This window comes from Lissotriton vulgaris, chromosome 12 (genome assembly GCF_964263255.1).
Source record: "Lissotriton vulgaris chromosome 12, aLisVul1.2, whole genome shotgun sequence".
NCBI classification, from domain to species: Eukaryota; Metazoa; Chordata; class Amphibia; order Caudata; family Salamandridae; genus Lissotriton; species Lissotriton vulgaris.
In genome coordinates this window covers 799,279,751-799,297,641 of record NC_141700.1, presented here as the reverse complement: position 1 = coordinate 799,297,641, position 17,891 = coordinate 799,279,751, and the positions used below count along the sequence as shown (strand labels likewise).

General features: G+C 45.2%; 1 protein-coding gene across 2 annotated transcripts in view; it reads left to right on the top strand.

Annotated features, from left to right (window-relative positions):
- NFAM1 (NFAT activating protein with ITAM motif 1) overlaps positions 1 to 17,891 on the top strand; it is a 74,378-nt gene that overhangs the window by 21,256 nt on the left and 35,231 nt on the right. For both annotated transcript variants that reach the window (XM_086946213.1, XM_086946214.1), the window contains one exon: positions 11,702 to 11,820. In XM_086946213.1, coding sequence (XP_086802339.1) covers positions 11,702 to 11,820 — 119 coding nt within the window. The remainder of the gene's footprint in view (positions 1 to 11,701; positions 11,821 to 17,891) is intronic.

Sequence of the window (17,891 nt, the reverse complement as noted above, 5' to 3'; positions counted from 1 at the left end):
TTTTCCCCCTTTTACCAAATCGGTATTTACTGATTCGGTAATTGCCTACATCCCATTTACCTATTCTTAAATACCGAATCGGTAAAATTCGGTATTTAAGAATAGGTAAATTGGGATTACCTACATCTGGCCCATAATGGTATATTTCCATATTTATTTAACAAAATAACATGCGCTCCTACCTTGATGCTTTTCGGAGTTTAGTAAATTAAGCAGCCAAATATAACATATGACTACACACATGTGAATATTAGCATCTGTATACCAATTTATGTGAACATATGCCCGTATTTAAGGAAATCTGATCCTGGTTTTTAAGTCCCCATGCTGTCTATCTCATTATAATTTTTTTATTTGCGTTTTTTTTAGAGCGCGAACTTGAACTGTTAGGGTATCAGAGCGCTTAACAGGATTAGAAGGTTGAATACAAGAGACTTGGAAGGGGTGGTGGAAAACATATGGGGTACAAACATGTAAAAACATTATACAATAAAATAGAGGCCCCAGATCCTATCTGCTCAGCTCTTGTCCTGTAATTCAGGAAGTACAGCACGGAGAGTCGGTCGCAAGAAGCACATTTTTCTGTATTTTTCTACTTTTAAAAATAAATGGAGACAAGAAACACATTGTTTTCTGTCTGTATTTATCTCTACAAATCTGTAAAAATGGAAAACAGGGAGCCCTAATTATACAATACAAAAGGGGGTGATGGACGGAGCGTTTGAGCCAGTCAAACACTCACCCCAGTCAACTGATCTGGGTTTAATCCATCACCATTCTTTAGCTCACTCAGCCACCCCAGTTCAGACATGGCCGTATGCAAATCAGTCTGACCCTGTGCCTCATGGGAACAGTGCAGCCCGAACTGCCAAGCCATGTCTTCCCTGGACCGGAAACAAGCTTCCGAGGACCGGTTTCTGGCATTCCAGCCTTCTTCAGCCCGGCCTGCTTGAATCCAGTGGCAAAGTGAGCAAGGGACTCGCGTCTGAGCATACCCTGCCACACTCATGGCGGCCAAAAGCGGTACAAAAGGGGGTGGTAATGGACGGAGCTTCTGAATCAATCAGACACTCTCACCCAGTCAAGAGATCTGGGTTTAATCCATCACCGTTCTTTAGCCCACTCTGCCACCCCAGTTCAGACATGGCCATATGCAAATCAGTCTGACCCTGTGCCTCATGGGAACAGTGCAGCCCGAACTGCCAAGCCATGTCTTCCCTGGACCGGAAACAAGCATCCTGGGACCGGTTTCGAATTCATAATCCTCATCAGCCAATGGCCAAGTGAGCAAGGGACTCACATCTGAGCATACCCTGCCACACTTAGGGCGAACAAAGCGATGCACTGGATTCAAGATAGCCTGGCTGATGAGGATTAAGAATCTGAAACCTTGATCACACTTTCATTGGGGCTGATGACAGGGAATTGCAGAACCGTCACACCACTTAGCACATCTGTTGTGGGTGCTGCAAGGTGGAGAAACCCTGCCGCGCTGATGAAGTGCATAAAGTAACCCCCTGTACCTGAACGTATCTACAGCCCAAGGGTCTCCGCCCCTGACCACCCCCCGCTCAGTCCGTTGTGTGACTGTAAATGAACAACGTTCCCTACGAAACGTGATGAAGTCGCGGAAACCTTGAGTCTTATTTTGAGGGGCCTGTGTCACGTAGAGTGGTGCATGCGTGATGCAGGGCTCTCATTTTTGATGTTATGAAGCCAGGCAACGCCACCCTGCATGGCGTTGCGTGGCCTCAGAAATCATACGCCTGGGAGGCGTTCCATGGGCGTTGCCGTGGCTTTTCATACTCAACACTCATGGAATGTGACGCTGCCCCAGATTTACAAAGTGGCGTAAACCTCGAGAAGCATCGAATCTATACTCCTCCCGAGCTGAGGCGTAATGAGGAGAAATATGTTAATTTTCCTCATGTTGTCCTCTTTCCATGTGTGCTGCATTGTGAGTCTCCCTGAGTGAGGTCCTTGTCCATTTGGGTGACGCAGCCTGTCACTCAATGCCATTATCGCTCGGTTTCCTTTTGGCAAAAGATTTCACAGGTTTGTGCCTCTCCTGAGGAGGTGTCATTTCTCAACCTCTGGCCTGAATTAAGGACTTCATCTGTGGCCATGCTCTACCCACCCTCTAGAATCCCTGTTCCCCTGGTCTCAGTGAAACTTCGGCACATCAGGGATCTTCAGACGTCCCAGCAACATCATGTTGTAAATTGTGCATCATACCAGCTCACTAGAGGACATCTGTCCAGTGACTGTTTTACAGTCCTTTGCAGCAGGTGGTGTCTCCAGTCTGGCCAAGATGTTTATTCTTTCATTCTCTGATGGGATTGAGCTGGTATAACTGGCGACAGAAGGTATTACTCCACTTCTCAAGGCAGACACTTTAGGCAGTTTATTCCTGGACAAATATCCATCCAATCACCTTACTTCTTATACTAGGCACAATCCTAAAAGTAATTGTGGCCACCTACCGCTGAAAACATTTATGGGGAGATATTCTGTATCCTTGGCACCTGGACTGCACCCGGCTAGGAATACAGAAGCTACACTGGATGATCTATGATTGATTGTGGACAACGGGACCCGGCAAGCATCTTATTTGTTATTTTGTCGTGTTTGGTACCAGTGACCACACCATCGTTAGTTCTAGGCTCGGGGAGGTGAGGTTTCTTGCACAGTGATAGCGTTAGTGATTTTTCCTGGTCTCGTAGTTATGCCATGTAGTGCGGGTCCTACAGGGATCATTGTTGATGTTCATGCTCTTTGGGGTCTACGTAAGATCTCCGGCTCAGTTGACTAGTTCTGACAGATTATCAGAGTTCATGTACACGGATGACGCCAACTCTTCGTGCCGCTTCATCAGCATCCCCGGGTTCTCTAACTATTCTACCAGAGTGCATACCCAGCCACCATCACTGGATGAGCACCAACTCGTTGAAACTGACCAGTGATGAAACCAAGTTACGGCTAGTGGGGTAAACAGTCAAAATATCGAGTTTTTAATTTCGACCTACACTTATATCGAGTTGCTAATATCGATGGGACAGAATATCGATGTCCAGAATATCGATGGCCAGAATATCGACCCTAAGGTAAGTAATATCGAAATTACTAATATCGATAGCATATATATCGATGTAAGTAATTTCGATTTACTAATATGTGTTAGAAATATAAGTTAAGTATTTAAATTAATTGTTATAATATGTGTTTAATATGTTTTTATAATTTAAAAATATATAAGAGTAAATAATATGTTTTACTACCACAGCGGGTTGTGGGTTTATAGGGGAATAGGGTGGGAAGTAATTTATTTGTAATTAAATAATTAATTTTTCAATGATTAATTTATTTTGCAATTAAATATTAATTGGCAATTATTTATTTAAATTGATTAATTGATTAATTAATTGATAATTTATGTATATTTTTAACTAAATTATGTTTTACTACCACAGCGGGTTGTGGGTTTATAGGGGAATAGGGTGGGAAGTAATTTATTTGTAATTAAATAATTATTTTTCAATTATTAATTTATTTTGCAATTAAATATTAATTGGCAATGATTTATTTTAATTGATTAATTGATTAATTAATTGATAATTTATGTGTATTTTTAACTAAATTATATGTTTTACTACTGGAGCGGGTTGTGGGTTTATAGGGGAATAGGGTGGGAAGTAATTTATTTGTAATATTAATTAATTTTGGGTAAAGGGGTATTTTTAGGGTTCAGGGTCAGTTTTCAGTTTTTGGGTAAAGGGGTATTTTTAGGGTTCAGGGTCAGTTTTCAGTTTTTGGGTAAAGGGGTATTTTTAGGGTTCAGGGTCAGTTTTCAGTTTATGGGTAAAGGGGTATTTTTAGGGTTCAGGGTCAGTTTTAGGTTTTTGGGTAAAGGGGTATTTTTAGGGTTCAGGGTCAGTTTTCAGTTCATGGGTAAAGGGGTATTTTTAGGGTTCAGGGTCAGTTTTCGGTTTTTGGGTAAAGGGGTATTTTTAGGGTTCAGGGTCAGTTTTCAGTTTTTGGGTAAAGGGGTATTTTTAGGGTTCAGGGTCAGTTTTCAGTTTTTGGGTAAAGGGGTATTTTTAGGGTTCAGGGTCAGTTTTCAGTTTTTGGGTAAAGGGGTATTTTTAGGGTTCAGGGTCAGTTTTCAGTTTTTGGGTAAAGGGGTGTTTTTAGGGTTCAGGGTCAGTTTTCAGTTTTTGGGTAAAGGGGTATTTTTAGGGTTCAGGGTCAGTTTTCAGTTTTTGGGTAAAGGGGTGTTTTTAGGGTTCAGGGTCAGTTTTCAGTTTTTGGGTAAAGGGGTATTTTTAGGGTTCAGGGTCAGTTTTCAGTTTTTGGGTAAAGGGGAATTTTTAGGGTTCAGGGTCAGTTTTCAGTTTATGGGTAAAGGGGTATTTTTAGGGTTCAGGGTCAGTTTTCAGTTTTTGGGTAAAGGGGAATTTTTAGGGTTCAGGGTCAGTTTTCAGTTTTTGGGTAAAGGGGTATTTTTTGGGTTCAGGGTCAGTTTTCAGTTCTTTGGTAAAGGGGTATTTTTAGGGTTCAGGGTCAGTTTTCAGTTTATGGGTAAAGGGGTATTTTTAGGGTTCAGGGTCAGTTTTCAGTTTTTGGGTAAAGGGGTATTTTTAGGGTTCAGGGTCAGTTTTCAGTTTTTGGGTAAAGGGGTATTTTTAGGGTTCAGGGTCAGTTTTCAGTTTTTGGGTAAAGGGGTATTTTTAGGGTTCAGGGTCAGTTTTCAGTTTTTGGGTAAAGGGGTATGTTTAGGGTTCAGGGTCAGTTTTCAGTTTTTGGGTAAAGGGGTATTTTTAGGGTTCAGGGTCAGTTTTCAGTTTTTGGGTAAAGGGGTATTTTTAGGGTTCAGGGTCAGTTTTCAGTTTTTGGGTAAAGGGGTATTTTTAGGGTTCAGGGTCAGTTTTCAGTTTATGGGTAAAGGGGTATTTTTAGGGTTCAGGGTCAGTTTTAGGTTTTTGGGTAAAGGGGTATTTTTAGTGTTCAGGGTCAGTTTTCCCTACTGTTGCACCCACTGGAGTGGGAATAGTAATTATTGTTAAGTAATTATATATTATATATGATGTTTTTATTTTTTTATTAAATATGTATTATTATTTTTTTAACAATTATTACATATATTTAAATATGTTTAAGTAATTATTATGTATTATTTACAGTTTTTTTATGTTATTTTAAATAAAAAAAATCGATATATTTAACAACGATATTTTTTACATCGATATTAAATTTTCGATATTTTGGTACTTACCATGTTGTACATAGGGCGTCGATATTTTTGCTATCGATATAATTACGCCGATATTTGTGTAGGTCGAAATTCTGTCTGTCGAAATTCTGTCATAGATCCGGCTAGTGGGCAGGAAGGAACATCGCCAGCTTGATAATATCCGAGGAGCATTATGAGGCGATCCCCAAGAACGGAATCGAAGGTTATATCCTTAGGTGTTTTGCTGCTTCCGTCAATGCGCAGGTCAAGCCATGCTCTTCCTCCTGTTTTAATATGCTTTATGTGTTGAGTAAGATCTCCCTATTTCTACCCAACATGTGCCGTGCCAACTTCACCTCTTACTACAAACAAACTCACATTACCACCTTTAATTGAACTTCTTGCCTCCACACTGCTAAATTTACAGTAATCCAAAGCCTTTCTGCAAGGAAGCCAGTAGGTCTGAAGAAAGCAATGATATTTCCGATGCATGAAGACAGCTACACTGGTTTGTAAGTATTGGAGGATCCATTCAAGGCATGCTGCCTTATGCACCGGGCCATCTAGGTCTTCATCCTTCCTGTCTCAGTAATACTTTTCCATGGATGCTACCTCCAGACCTTGGCTCTCTAGTCTCCTGTGTCTGATGCAGGCCCAACAGTTCAATCTATCGTGGGCTGGAGGAAGATCTTACGGTTCTTCGGCGACAGCGTCTGGATTGACCATTCCTCTCTGCAGCTTCTAACGCCAAGTTTCCTCCTGGAAAGCTCTTCCAACTTCCTTGTTCTGTTCATATACTTTTTTCAATGGTCCTGCTCCTTTCTGACATCCTTTCATTCATTAGTACTTTTTTTCTTCAACGCTAAGATGCTTCAAGGAGGGGAGATAATGCTGAACAAGTAATCAATCAGTCATATTCAGAAAGGGTGGTCATATTCTTTCCTGGTCACAAAACACTCTGATTCACTATTCATACAAATATAGGTTTATTTCATTCACAGTGTTCTGAAAGCAGCAGTTACTTCAAGCCTTAGGACAATTGCCAAGATTGTCTTACTCTTTTTGGGTCCATTGCCTTAATTTCTAAAATGCCTCTTAGAAAGGCATGCACATCAAATTAAATCTGCTATATTGTTCTGCAAAGCTGTTTTAATGGGACCAGTTGTTTCCCAAATACTCCTAATGCCAAAGACAGATTTCAAAGCATAACATTTAAAACAGAAGACTCACTTTAAAGCACAGCTGGAAGGTGCAGAATAAAAGAGGCGCCACTTTTATTACAACAAGTGGGTAAATGCAGGCTTGTTTTCTCCTGAATGTAATATTGGTTGTATTTGACACAATCAGCTATGTCCTGGATAGTATGTTATCTTATGTTATGTTATGGGACCTTGTGAAGCGCATGTGCACAACAAGGTTTCGTGGCGCTAAGGTACAGAGAAGGAACACAAATAAAAAACGATATCAAGAGATTGCACTAGTTATACCATGGCCGAAATAACCAGGTCTTTAGCACCCGTCTGAACTTCAAGTAGCTCAGATCCATCCTTATTATGGGAGGAAAGGGGTTCCAGATCCGCGGAACAAGCACAGAGAAGCTGATGTCGCCCGTCCTCTTTATTTTGTACTTCGGGATGGACAGAAGATTCTGTGAAGAAGAGCGAAGCCTCCGACTCAGAATATGTTTCTTAAATGTAGAGTTTATAAAAGAGGGACATTCCTCTGCAAGAACCTTAAAAGTGATATAACATGTTTTAAAGATAATCTTTTGCTCCAAAGGGAGCCACTGAGGGTCTCTCGAAAGAGGAGGAATGTGACGGTGTCTATGGGTAAGACATGCTGCTTCATTCGGGACAATCTGAAGTCTGGAAAGTAGAAATTTAGGTGATCTGATATAGAAAGAGTTGGCATAGTCAAGACGAGAATGAACCGAAGCCATGGCCACTTGGGTCAGGGCTTCGAAGGCAAGGAATCTGCCTATTTTTTTAATCCTTCGCAGAGATCAGAAACAAGAAGAGATTACTCCCCCTAACCGAGATCTTAAGGATAACTCATCGTCAATGGTGGCTTCTAGATTTTTAGCCGATGTCTTTGGGGATGGCTGATCCCCCATGTCGATAGGCAAAAAGGAGTCATTCCAGTCGAGCATTTTACTGCTCGTGATGACGGTCTCAGTTTTATCCGCATGGAGATAATTGATATTCATCCAATCACGGATGAAATGCACAGTGCTATGAAAGTTGTCCTTGGCGGCCGAAGAGCCATCAAGTCTGAAGAGCAGATCGTCTGCCTAGTTGTAAATTGTGCAGTTCATATTTCTTAATGCTTAGTTGAAGGGACTGATATAGATGTCAAAAAGGTGCTGGATACAGAGGAGTCTTGTGGTACCCCGCAATCCATAAGTACTTCTAGTTCCCTAAAAGGGGCAGGCCTGACTGACCGGGTTCGATTGTCCAGGAAGGATTTAATCCATTTTAGTGCAGAACTGCAAACCCCAGCGGCTTCTACAATCCACCAATATATATGGTTGACTGTGTCGAAAGCAGCCGACAGATCCAGGAGAACCAACGCCGAAGCAGAACTGACATCACACTCCTGCCGCATATCCTCTACCGCTGACAAGATAACCTCCTCAGTGGAATGTGCAGGTCGAAAGCCAGCTTGACACAAGTCTAAGAATTGTGTCTCCTATAAGTGAGAACAAAGACACTGTGCTCCATGAGTTTCTAATAATTTTGCCCAAAAAGGCAAAAGAGAAATAAGGCAACAATTTTTCAACATTAAAGGGTCTTCACTAGATTTCTTCTGGAGAGGGATTACAACTGCGCCCTTGAAGGGTCTCGGCACACATACTTGTGATAAGGAAGAGTTAAGTTAAGGTAATGCGGGGCCAGCAATTACAGGGAAGAAAAATTAGGAGCCCCAAGTGGACAAGGGTCATTTTGGGAGCCTGACTTGGCCTCAAACAGTAGCTCGCAAAGATGTTCTTCACTAATAGAAGGGTTCCTATCCTCCAATTTAATAAATGTATTGTCCTTGCTAGCGGGGATGCTGTTCTTTATGGTTTTAATATTTTCAACAAAAATGAGTTTAACATATCACAGAAATTCTGGGAAGAGGAAATGGGGGAGGTGGATAATTCTGACTAAATTTTAAAACTTTCCTCTGATTTATTCATGGATTTAAGTATCTTGTTAGTAAAAATGGATGACGTTGCCGGCAAAACAGCACCTTATAATCCTTCTGATGCTTTTTATAAATAGTTCTCTTTTCCGGGGCATAGTCTTTTCGCCATTTCCGCTCAGTATGATGTAGTTCCAGATTGGCTGATTTCAGTCCCTCAGAAATCCACCTGGCTGAGTCAAGCATTTAACCGCTTTAGATATGCGTAAAAAGGGGCATGAGTACTGCTGGTCTTCAGTAGGCAGAGAGCAGGATCCTTTTCAAAAGAGTGAGCATCGTGATTCAGGCTTTTCTAAATCTCAACTCCTCATTGGTCTTTCGTATCTTCACACGTAAGGGATCCCTTAATCTGGGGACCAGATTGGCAAAGGACCCACCAGCGTTTCTAGCCTTCTTGACCGTAGAGTTCACCCATTGAGAAGAAGCGGTTGATTGCAGAGTCCAATTGAGGTTGTAAGGTTGTACCAGATGTTGTAACAGCTGCGGGTTTGATGAGCCATACAAAAGACCATAAACTGGATCCTCTGTTGAACACTTAGTCAGGGAAGGGGGCTAGCGAGCCTGATGCAGACTTGTGTTCAGGAATCCTTTGCAGGAGGTGAGCCGACACATGTTGCACCACCTGCAGTCTTCTCGCCACATATTGGGGACTTCCACAGCAGAGAGAGTTGCCATAATCTAAACGTGACCGAATTAGTGCCTGGACTGCAGGTCTCCACGATGAGAAAGGTAGGAACTCTGAGATTTTTCTAAGCGTCCTCATGATTCTGATACAACTGTCTGCTGTTGTCCGTACTTGTACTTCCAAGGCAAGTTTGTTCTCCAGCCAAATACGCAGATTTTTTACTGTCGTTTTGGAGGGAGTCGGCTGCTTAGGGAGTCCGGCAGAACATCATGGACCGGCGGTTGAAGTCATTGCCAACCACCATGAATGAATGAAAAATCTTATAAAGCGCACGAATACCCGGAGGCGTCTTGACGCTGAGTAGTTAAGAAAAAGCAGATGAGGGTCAAGTCCTAAGGGATCACTGGTTGAACAGCCAGGTTCTAAGGTTCTTCCTCAACGTCAAGAGTGTGGGTGCAAATTTGAGGTCTGGAGGCAGGCGGTTCCACGGTGAAGCTGTGGCTCTAAAGACACTTCTGCCTCCCAGGCGCCCGCCTAAAGGAAGCCGCCTTCAGTAGGTTTGCTGTGCTCCACTTCACTTCAGTTTTATCCCCATTAAGCTTCAGACGGCTTACGGACATCCATTCCGCGACTACTGGACTGTATTCATTCAGCAGTTATGAAAAGTCAAAATAAAGCACACTATTTTTATAATTCTGAAGTGTGATGAAAACAGAGTTTTTAATTGGAACAAAACAGATCAAGACACTTTACTTGGTGATGCGCAAATGATACATATTGACAGAAACCCGATTCCCACACATCATTTGTAGTTTTACCAGTAAACTGTAAGTAAGTGTGTGTAAAGTAAGTGACCACGTCAATAAAGAATTTGCTGTCTGTAAATGAGAGTGCGGTACCACACCATGCTTTAGTTACATTCAAGAATTGCCCCTCGTCATGTCCATTTAAGGTAGGCGGGTCGCAAACGTTTGTCGTTCTAAAAAGTGGGTCGTGGTTCTGAAAAGTTTGGGAACTACTGCCATAGAATGGTCAGAAAAATCTGGCTGTAATTCTGAATTTTATACACGGGGAGCTAAAGCAGCCAACATAAAGATTTAACGTAAACTCAGCAGCTTTGCAAAGCTTGTGAAGTTTTATGCCTTGCCACATTTGCAGCACTTTATTTCCTTGTTTAACACAAAACTAGTTTAGAATGAGATAAACTCCACAAAAACAACTACTGTTCTTGCCATTTGCAATACTGTTGAGCATATAAAAATATAAAAGTTCCCCAAACAGTAAGTTTGCAGAAAAAGTCTGAATGCATTTTTTGTCCTTGGCTAAGTCGGCGTACTGTGAACATGATCCCTGGGTGCTGAAGCTTATCTAGCAAATTGTAGACAATCTTTCAATGACTTAAGGCAAAGAAATACCAGGAAACTTTGAGAAATGCAAAAATCAGGAACTTCTCAAAACTTTGCCAGGGAAAAGCCTTTGCAGGGCCTTAAATATTACTTGTGTGGAATCCTACAATTGTTTGGTCAAGTGAGAAAGCAGCCATTTAGAAACCAGGTCTCCAAGCACCAAAGTCAGCAACCACAGCACACCAGAGCACACCGGAGCACACCACAGCACACCACAGCACACCAGAGCACAGCACGCCACAGCACATCACTGCAAACCACAGCACAGCATACCACAGCACACCACACCAGAGCACACCAGAGCAAACCACAGCACAGCACACAAAAAAAAACAACAATGCCTTTGCACACAACAGTTACAGTAAATCAATAGTACTTTATTGGTTCCACAACCGGCCGACACGTGTTTCACCGTGTGGGAACAAAATCACTGCGACTCCTCAGGGCTGCTCCTCAGGGCTGTTTAAAGACCTAAAGTTTTATAGGTCTGTTTTTATTTGTTCCATAGGTTGGTTTTCTAACCTATTTTGAGCGGTTAAGGGGGTCTTTCCCGCTCACCTTTTTGCACCACATTGAACCTGTCAAGTAATACACACTAGCGTCCACACTAGGCAGAGCGCCCTTCATCACTCTGAAAATCTAAAAACCCCATGTTTGTATTCACAGCACAGCACACAACAGCACGCCACAGCACACCACAGCACACCACAGCACAGCACACAACAGCACACCACAGCACACCAGTCCACACCAGCCCACACCAGACCAAACCACAGCACACCAGTAATGCTAGTGCAGGGGTGAAGACAGGCCTAGAAATGATTCTAAAGTTCTAGGTCAACTGTTGGTCCGCAGTGGTGGCGTGTGGCTTTGTGTACGTTTTGGGGTAGGTAATAGCGGTCTGTACCCCTCTCTATCAAGCTCAAAGCGTACACCCTACTCGGAGTGTTTGCACGAGTAAGGAAGGATTTGTCCTTTTTTTAACAATGGCATTATAGTATGTGACCTCGCTTATGTAGTATTTGGACAGCACTCGGATGCATAATGTGAAACAGGTCATTATTAACCAGCAGAAGGGTGCATAGCTCCCTCCCTTCCTCTGGATTGTAGGTCCTAGTGAGGCCGTCACATAGAATGATGCCTACTTGACTTGAGTACAACAAACACCAGCCGCTGCTTTCAATGCTTTGATGCACCCAGAAGCTTCTCGAGAGGATAGGAGGTCGACTAACTCCCACGTTGCTTTTCTTTCTACAGACACTGGGTATGTAAGGAACCAGCGTAGAGGTCTACACGTCTTTCTGAGAACCAGCTGCGGACTCCTGACAGCCCTGAGTCTGGTTGGGACGGGCCTGCTGCTGCTCTGGAAGAAGAAGGCAAGTCGAGGTTTGTGTAGGGTTTGGTAACAACCTCACCTGGAGCAACACTTACTACACTTTTGCCGTATTCGTGCAGCAGGGTGTTAGCTGGTGGGTTTGTCCTTGATGTCCTCCCTTCTAGTACTAATCAAGTCTTCCTTCCGTTTAATCCATCTTTGTGGTCAGCAAGACATCAAGACAAGCCGATCTCTGAGGACTCCGGGTCACGATGGTAAGTACCACCCCGTGACACATTACGCTCCCTTTAGGACTCTTGGGTCCCCACAGTGAGGACCAGCTCATTACAGATTACACTCCCTTTGAGGATTCTGAGTCCAAAGGGTGTGGACCAGACGATAACACGTTACACATTACGATCCTTTTGAGGACTCTGTATTCCAAGAGTGAAGACTGTAGGAACCTGGGTTTCCGTTGCTGTAACCTCCCCCCCCCCCCCACACACACACACTTTTTGCCAGTCTACTGGTGCACTTTGACTTGATGTGCCCTGGGTCCCTGCCAATCCGGTTCCCGGGGCCTGTGTTCTTTTTTTCCAAAACTGTACCCTGTACCCCCAATTGGCACCTCTCTGGCCACATGTAAGTCCATTGTAAAAGGTACCATGGGTACCAAGGGCACTGTGAGCAGGGAAGTACCTTTTCACACACACACTGCCAGTGCAGGCTGTGTGTTTTGGTGCAGGACAAAGTGAAGAGTCGACATGGCCCGCATCCCTGTGTGCCAAGCCTGCAACCCACTGCCCTGGCATAGATCAGCTACCCCTCTAGCTGGGTGCACTATACCAGTGGTGAGGGTACAGGTGCATGAGCCCTGTACCCCTACAATACCCAGGTCCATTCCTGGGCACTAAGTGCAGTGCTGCCATTAAGAGTATATGGTGCTGGGAGTTTGTCATTACGAACTCCACAGCACCATAATGGCTGCACTGAAGACTGAGAAGTTTGGTATCAAACCTCTCAGCACATTAAACACACACTGATGCCAGAGTGGGATTTAATGAAAAATGCACCACAGAGGGCATTTTAGAGATGCCGCCTGAAAAACAACCAGCCTCCGGTGAGTTCCCTGATTGGTACACACCAGACATGTTTCTGGGCCCCTAGGGTGGGAGCCTTCGCTCCCTGAGCCCAGAAACAAAGCCTTTCCTGGGCAGAGGTGTTCACACCTCCCCCAGGCCTGGAAGAGCCATCTGTGGCAGGGGAGCTTCAAAGGCTTGGCTGCCTTTGTAATGCGACCCAGCCTCTCCTGCTATCAGGAGCAGGCCCCCCCATATCTGTATCCCCTCCTTTTCGGTGGGAACCCAGGCGGGAACAATTAGCCAGCCCAGAAGGTGTGCCCACCTCTGCCAACTCCACCCTTCAGGTGGGGGAGGCGAGGTAAAGCCCACTCTTCAGTGCCCATCATCTTGCAGATGGCAAGCACTCCCCAATCAGGATTAGGGATTGTGCCCACTCCCCCACGTGGGGTGAGCACACCAAGGGTGTAGTCACCCTAAGGTCAGTAGCCCATTGGCTCCAGACAACGAGATCCCTAAAACGCCCCCTAAATACAGTAGTTAGGGGGCAGCCCTGAACCAAGAAGTCAGAGAAGAAACCAGAAGAAGAAAAAAAGAAGGACCAAACAGCCGTGCCGAACCTAACAAGAGGAGGACGCCCACTGACTTGGCCTCAGCCCTACCGGCCTCTCCCCACCTCGAACCTGCTCCAACGAAATCCCAGTGTGACCTGCAGCCAAAAACCTCGAGAAACCCGGAGGACCTGCCTGCCTTCCATCCCAAAGACTCTGTCTCCCGTGAACACTGGATTTGTTCATCAACAGACTCCAGCTCCGCAAGGATCCACGGGTCTGCCCCACTCTGCACCTTACGCCCACGTCCCCACGTCCCGAGTACGAGTGGCACAACACCAAGACAAGGTCTCCCCAGCGATCCGGACCCAAGATCCGTTGATCCCTGACCTGCCTCAAGCCTCCTGCAGCCTCAAACCGGAAGGTCCTCCCAACTGCGACCAGGAGGTGGTAAGAAGATCCGACCCTAAAAGGCCACCCTTCCACCCGACGCCCCATGGCCTTGGGTGGCCAAAGCGACGGTGCCTAACCAACGCCCAGCATCCCACCTTACCTCTTCAAGTGGTGGTCGCACCCAGAAGACCTTGCATGCAGTGTGTTTGAAACCGGAGACTGCCCTTTAAAAGCTACAGGGCACCAAAACAGCACTCTGCACCTGGCCGCCCCAGCTCCGCTGAGGGTGCATCTTTTGCGCTGGCCTAAACCCCCATTTGCTCTGAGCTTAAGTCCAGGAGCTTTGTTGCCACAACCCAGTGGCTGATCGCAAGCAGGCACCAACCGGAGGCCCCCTATCCCCCATTGGATAACATTGGGCCTCAGCACTCTGCACCCTGCCGCCCTAGTGACGCTGAGGGTGTAACAAGAGTGCATCCTTGACCCTGGGGAACCCCTGAATCTAACCCCAGAATACCAACTCCCACAACAAGGTACTTACCTGTTAACCGATAACACTATTGTCCTCCATAGGATAACGTTGACTGTTTTTCTGTGAAAGGTTTCCAAGTGTGGAGTTGGGAAACCAAAGGAATCCTTTTAAAATTGTACTAAATACCAAAAAGGCTTCTACTCACCTGTTTACAGGAAATGTCCCAGTGCAGTATCTGAGTATACTCACTGTGTAAGAAAAGTAATCTGCAAAGTAATCTACTGGTCATTTTACTGAAAATCCTATACAAAGTCTATGTACTGTATTCTGAAAAGCGCTGCATTATCAGTAACACTTCTGTCATCAAATCAAAGTACATTTACAATTGCATTTTCAAACTGTGTAACAACTGCATTACTACTGTAAAGTACTTATCGCTTACCTGTGCCAGGCCTGCTTGGTTCTAGAAAATGAAATAACTAAAAGAATATTTTTATACAAAACCAATTGGTCTGAAGTTCAGTCTTTGAGTGAGTGAATGCATTTGCTGAGTGTGTACAACAAATGCTTAACACTGTCCTCTGATAAAGCCTTACTGCTCGCCCACACTACCACAAATAGAGATGACGATGCTATCTAACTTTACCTCTGCCTACCTTTGGTGTTCCACTGGACCATGTGAACACTATACCTCACATTGGTATAGTATATACAGAGCCAGCTTCCTACAAAGACCATTCCATTACACATTATGTTCCTTTTGAGGACTCTGGGTCCCAATGGTGAGATCAGCCCATTGCACATTACACTCCCTTTGAGTACTCTAGATCCCAAAGCTGAGGGCCAGCCCATTACACATTATGGGGCATATTACCAACAAATAGCGATACTTATCGCTAAGTAGGGTTAGCGGCAATATTTTTATCTCTGCGCATCACCGGTTTTTATCACTGAGATAACTTGCTATTAGCAAGGTTTATCTCAAAAGCGATAAAAATCCAGGCGACAGCAGCTAAATGCGTGAATATCGCTGAGAATACAGCGATATTCAGGCATTAGCGATGAAATGCTCTTAGCCATGTTAACCACCTCCCATTGGATAACATGGCTAAGAACTGGTCTGGGCCGGTGCTAGTATTTGGAGATATTCGCACTTAGCGCAAATATTTCCATCGCTACGCCTGCCTTGCTAATAAGCGATAGCGACGTTAGCGACTGCTGTCAGTCACTAACGGGTTGGGTATGCCCACTTTGCATGTCATTACTTTGCCGCATCAAGTTTAAGGCTTTATGCATTGCATATAAGGCCATTCACGATCAAGGACCCTTATTCTTAAGAAAAGCCTTCCGACCGCTTGAACATACTAGAACTCTGCGGTCATCCTCAGCGCACCTACTCATGGTCCCTCGTACAAGAAGGGCCAACTGGGGCGACAAACGCTTTGCTGTGGCCACGGCCAAAATGTGGAACGCACTTCCTCTAAACATCAAGAGCGCTCCGACCCTTCTTAACTTCAGAAAGCAACTAAAGACATGGTTGTTCCCTGCCTAATCCCCCCCCCCTCCGGAGAGTTCTGCAACTACAGCGCCGAGACACCCCAGGGTATTTGCGCGCTCTAAAAATCGCCAGAAATAAATAAATTAGCGATAAATATCGCTGACATGCAAAGTGGGCCCCAATCCGCTTGCTATCGCCTAAAAGCTGTCGCTAACTGCTGTTAGCGACAGCTTGTTAATAGGGTGATAAAATTATCGCCGCTTAGCGTTCGAAAACGGCCACTAACGCGGCGATATTCGCCTATCGCCCTCCTTGGTAATATGCCCCTATGTTCCTTTTGAGGACCCAGGGGCCCGAGAGAGAGAACCAGTTTATGCAGGAGACCACCAGAGGGAGCTTGATCCAACTATCCTGTATATCACCATATTTTCTACAAACCTCGGACTAAGACTGTACCAGCACTTAAACTTTGGAATATCCTCGGCAGCCGAGGTGTTCCAAAATGCAAAAAGAGGGTTTCTGTCAGGCTTGTAAGTGTTAAACATGTGACAATATCCTTATCAATTTAACCATGTTGGTTGAACACCACCGCCAACTCAAAGCCATGCTCCAAAGGCTCACAGACTTTGGACTCACCCTCCACTGACAGAAGTGCTCCTTTTTAGGTCTCGGCTAGCGTAGGCTGCGCACATGCGAAGTCTCGCTGGCGAGATTTTATCTTTTAGAGGTACGTTTCACTAGCGGGGTTAAGCCCCGCCCCTCTTTTCCATTGGCTGGCGTCACCGTTTACTGTAAACGGTGGCCAGCCATTGGAAAAGAGCTTCCTCTGACGTACACTTTTCTCTTTCAGAGCCGTCCCATTCAGACTGGCTCGCTTCACTTACTGCTGGCGTAAAAGGTTTCTTATCTTCTTTATGGGTCCAAACAGATGGCCCCATAAAGAAGATAATAAACCTTTTACGCCAGCAGGAAGTCCGGCTGAGCTCTAAAAGAGGAAAGTCTACGTCATGCCGAGCACTTGTTCCGAGCGCTTGTTCATCTTAAAGCCCTGCCTCTTTGATCAGTTAATTTTCTTCCTGGGGTAAGGTCGGCATTTTTGTAGTTGTTTACTTTAACTGTGTTTTCCCATGTATTAAAAATTAGTCCCTGGAAAATGCTCCGCCGTTCCTAGGCTGTACACGTGACGGGCACGAAGCACCGTAGTTACTAACGGAGGTTCTACCCTGGGAACAAGTCATTATGACTGACAGAAACCAGCGAGGTCAGCGATGTTGAAGCCAGGAATAGTACAGCCTACCAGCTGCTTGGACGAAGTTTGGCAAGGCATTGGTGGATGGAAGTACGGGACGTCTTGAAAACTAGTCCGCAGTTGTTCCTTCAGTAGCCATGTTGGAAATCCATTGTTGAAAAAAACGTCTATACCATATTACAGAAATATCACTTCTTCAAGTTTGTTCACCTACTCCCAACATGGCTGACGATTGTTTGCGTACTCATTTAGTGGTCTAGTTTTCATCGCCGTTTTGTACTGTGGGAACTTGGGATGTACTAGGTAAGAATGCGGCGAGAGAGAGTAAGGAGTAGCAATCGCAGTACCGGCGGAGGTCTACTGTGCTGGCTCGAATCATACGGCTGCATACGTTGTTTACAAACACGACCGAGCTGAAGGGGTGGGAGTCTGGATACCGGCGACGGAATGAGACGGCCTGAGTGTAGCTGTGAGGAGGGTGCAGGAGGGGCGCCGGGCTGGTGACACCCATTATAAGAAACAGGATCCCTCACCAGCCATGGAACCGGCGCGCCAGGCTCTGCTTGTCCGCTGCCTACCGCAGCTCTCGGCTGCGTTGACTGAGCCTCACTGCTCACTGGCGGCGCTGGAGGAACGCGGGGCCTTAAGCGGGTGAGAGCGGTGGGAGCTGGAAACGGCAAGTGGGGGCCTACTGCTGGAGTGGTTGCTGTATACTCTCAGTCTGAAGGAGCGGGACACCTACCCTGAGCTTCGGGCTGTGCTTGAGAACACCGAGCCCGGGGCCCTAAGAGTGCTGCAGCAGGAGGAGGAGCAGGAGGAAGGGGAAAGAGGTGAGTGAAAAGTGTGGGTGACACTTGGAGTGGTGACACCAGGGAGAAGTTAAGGTGATG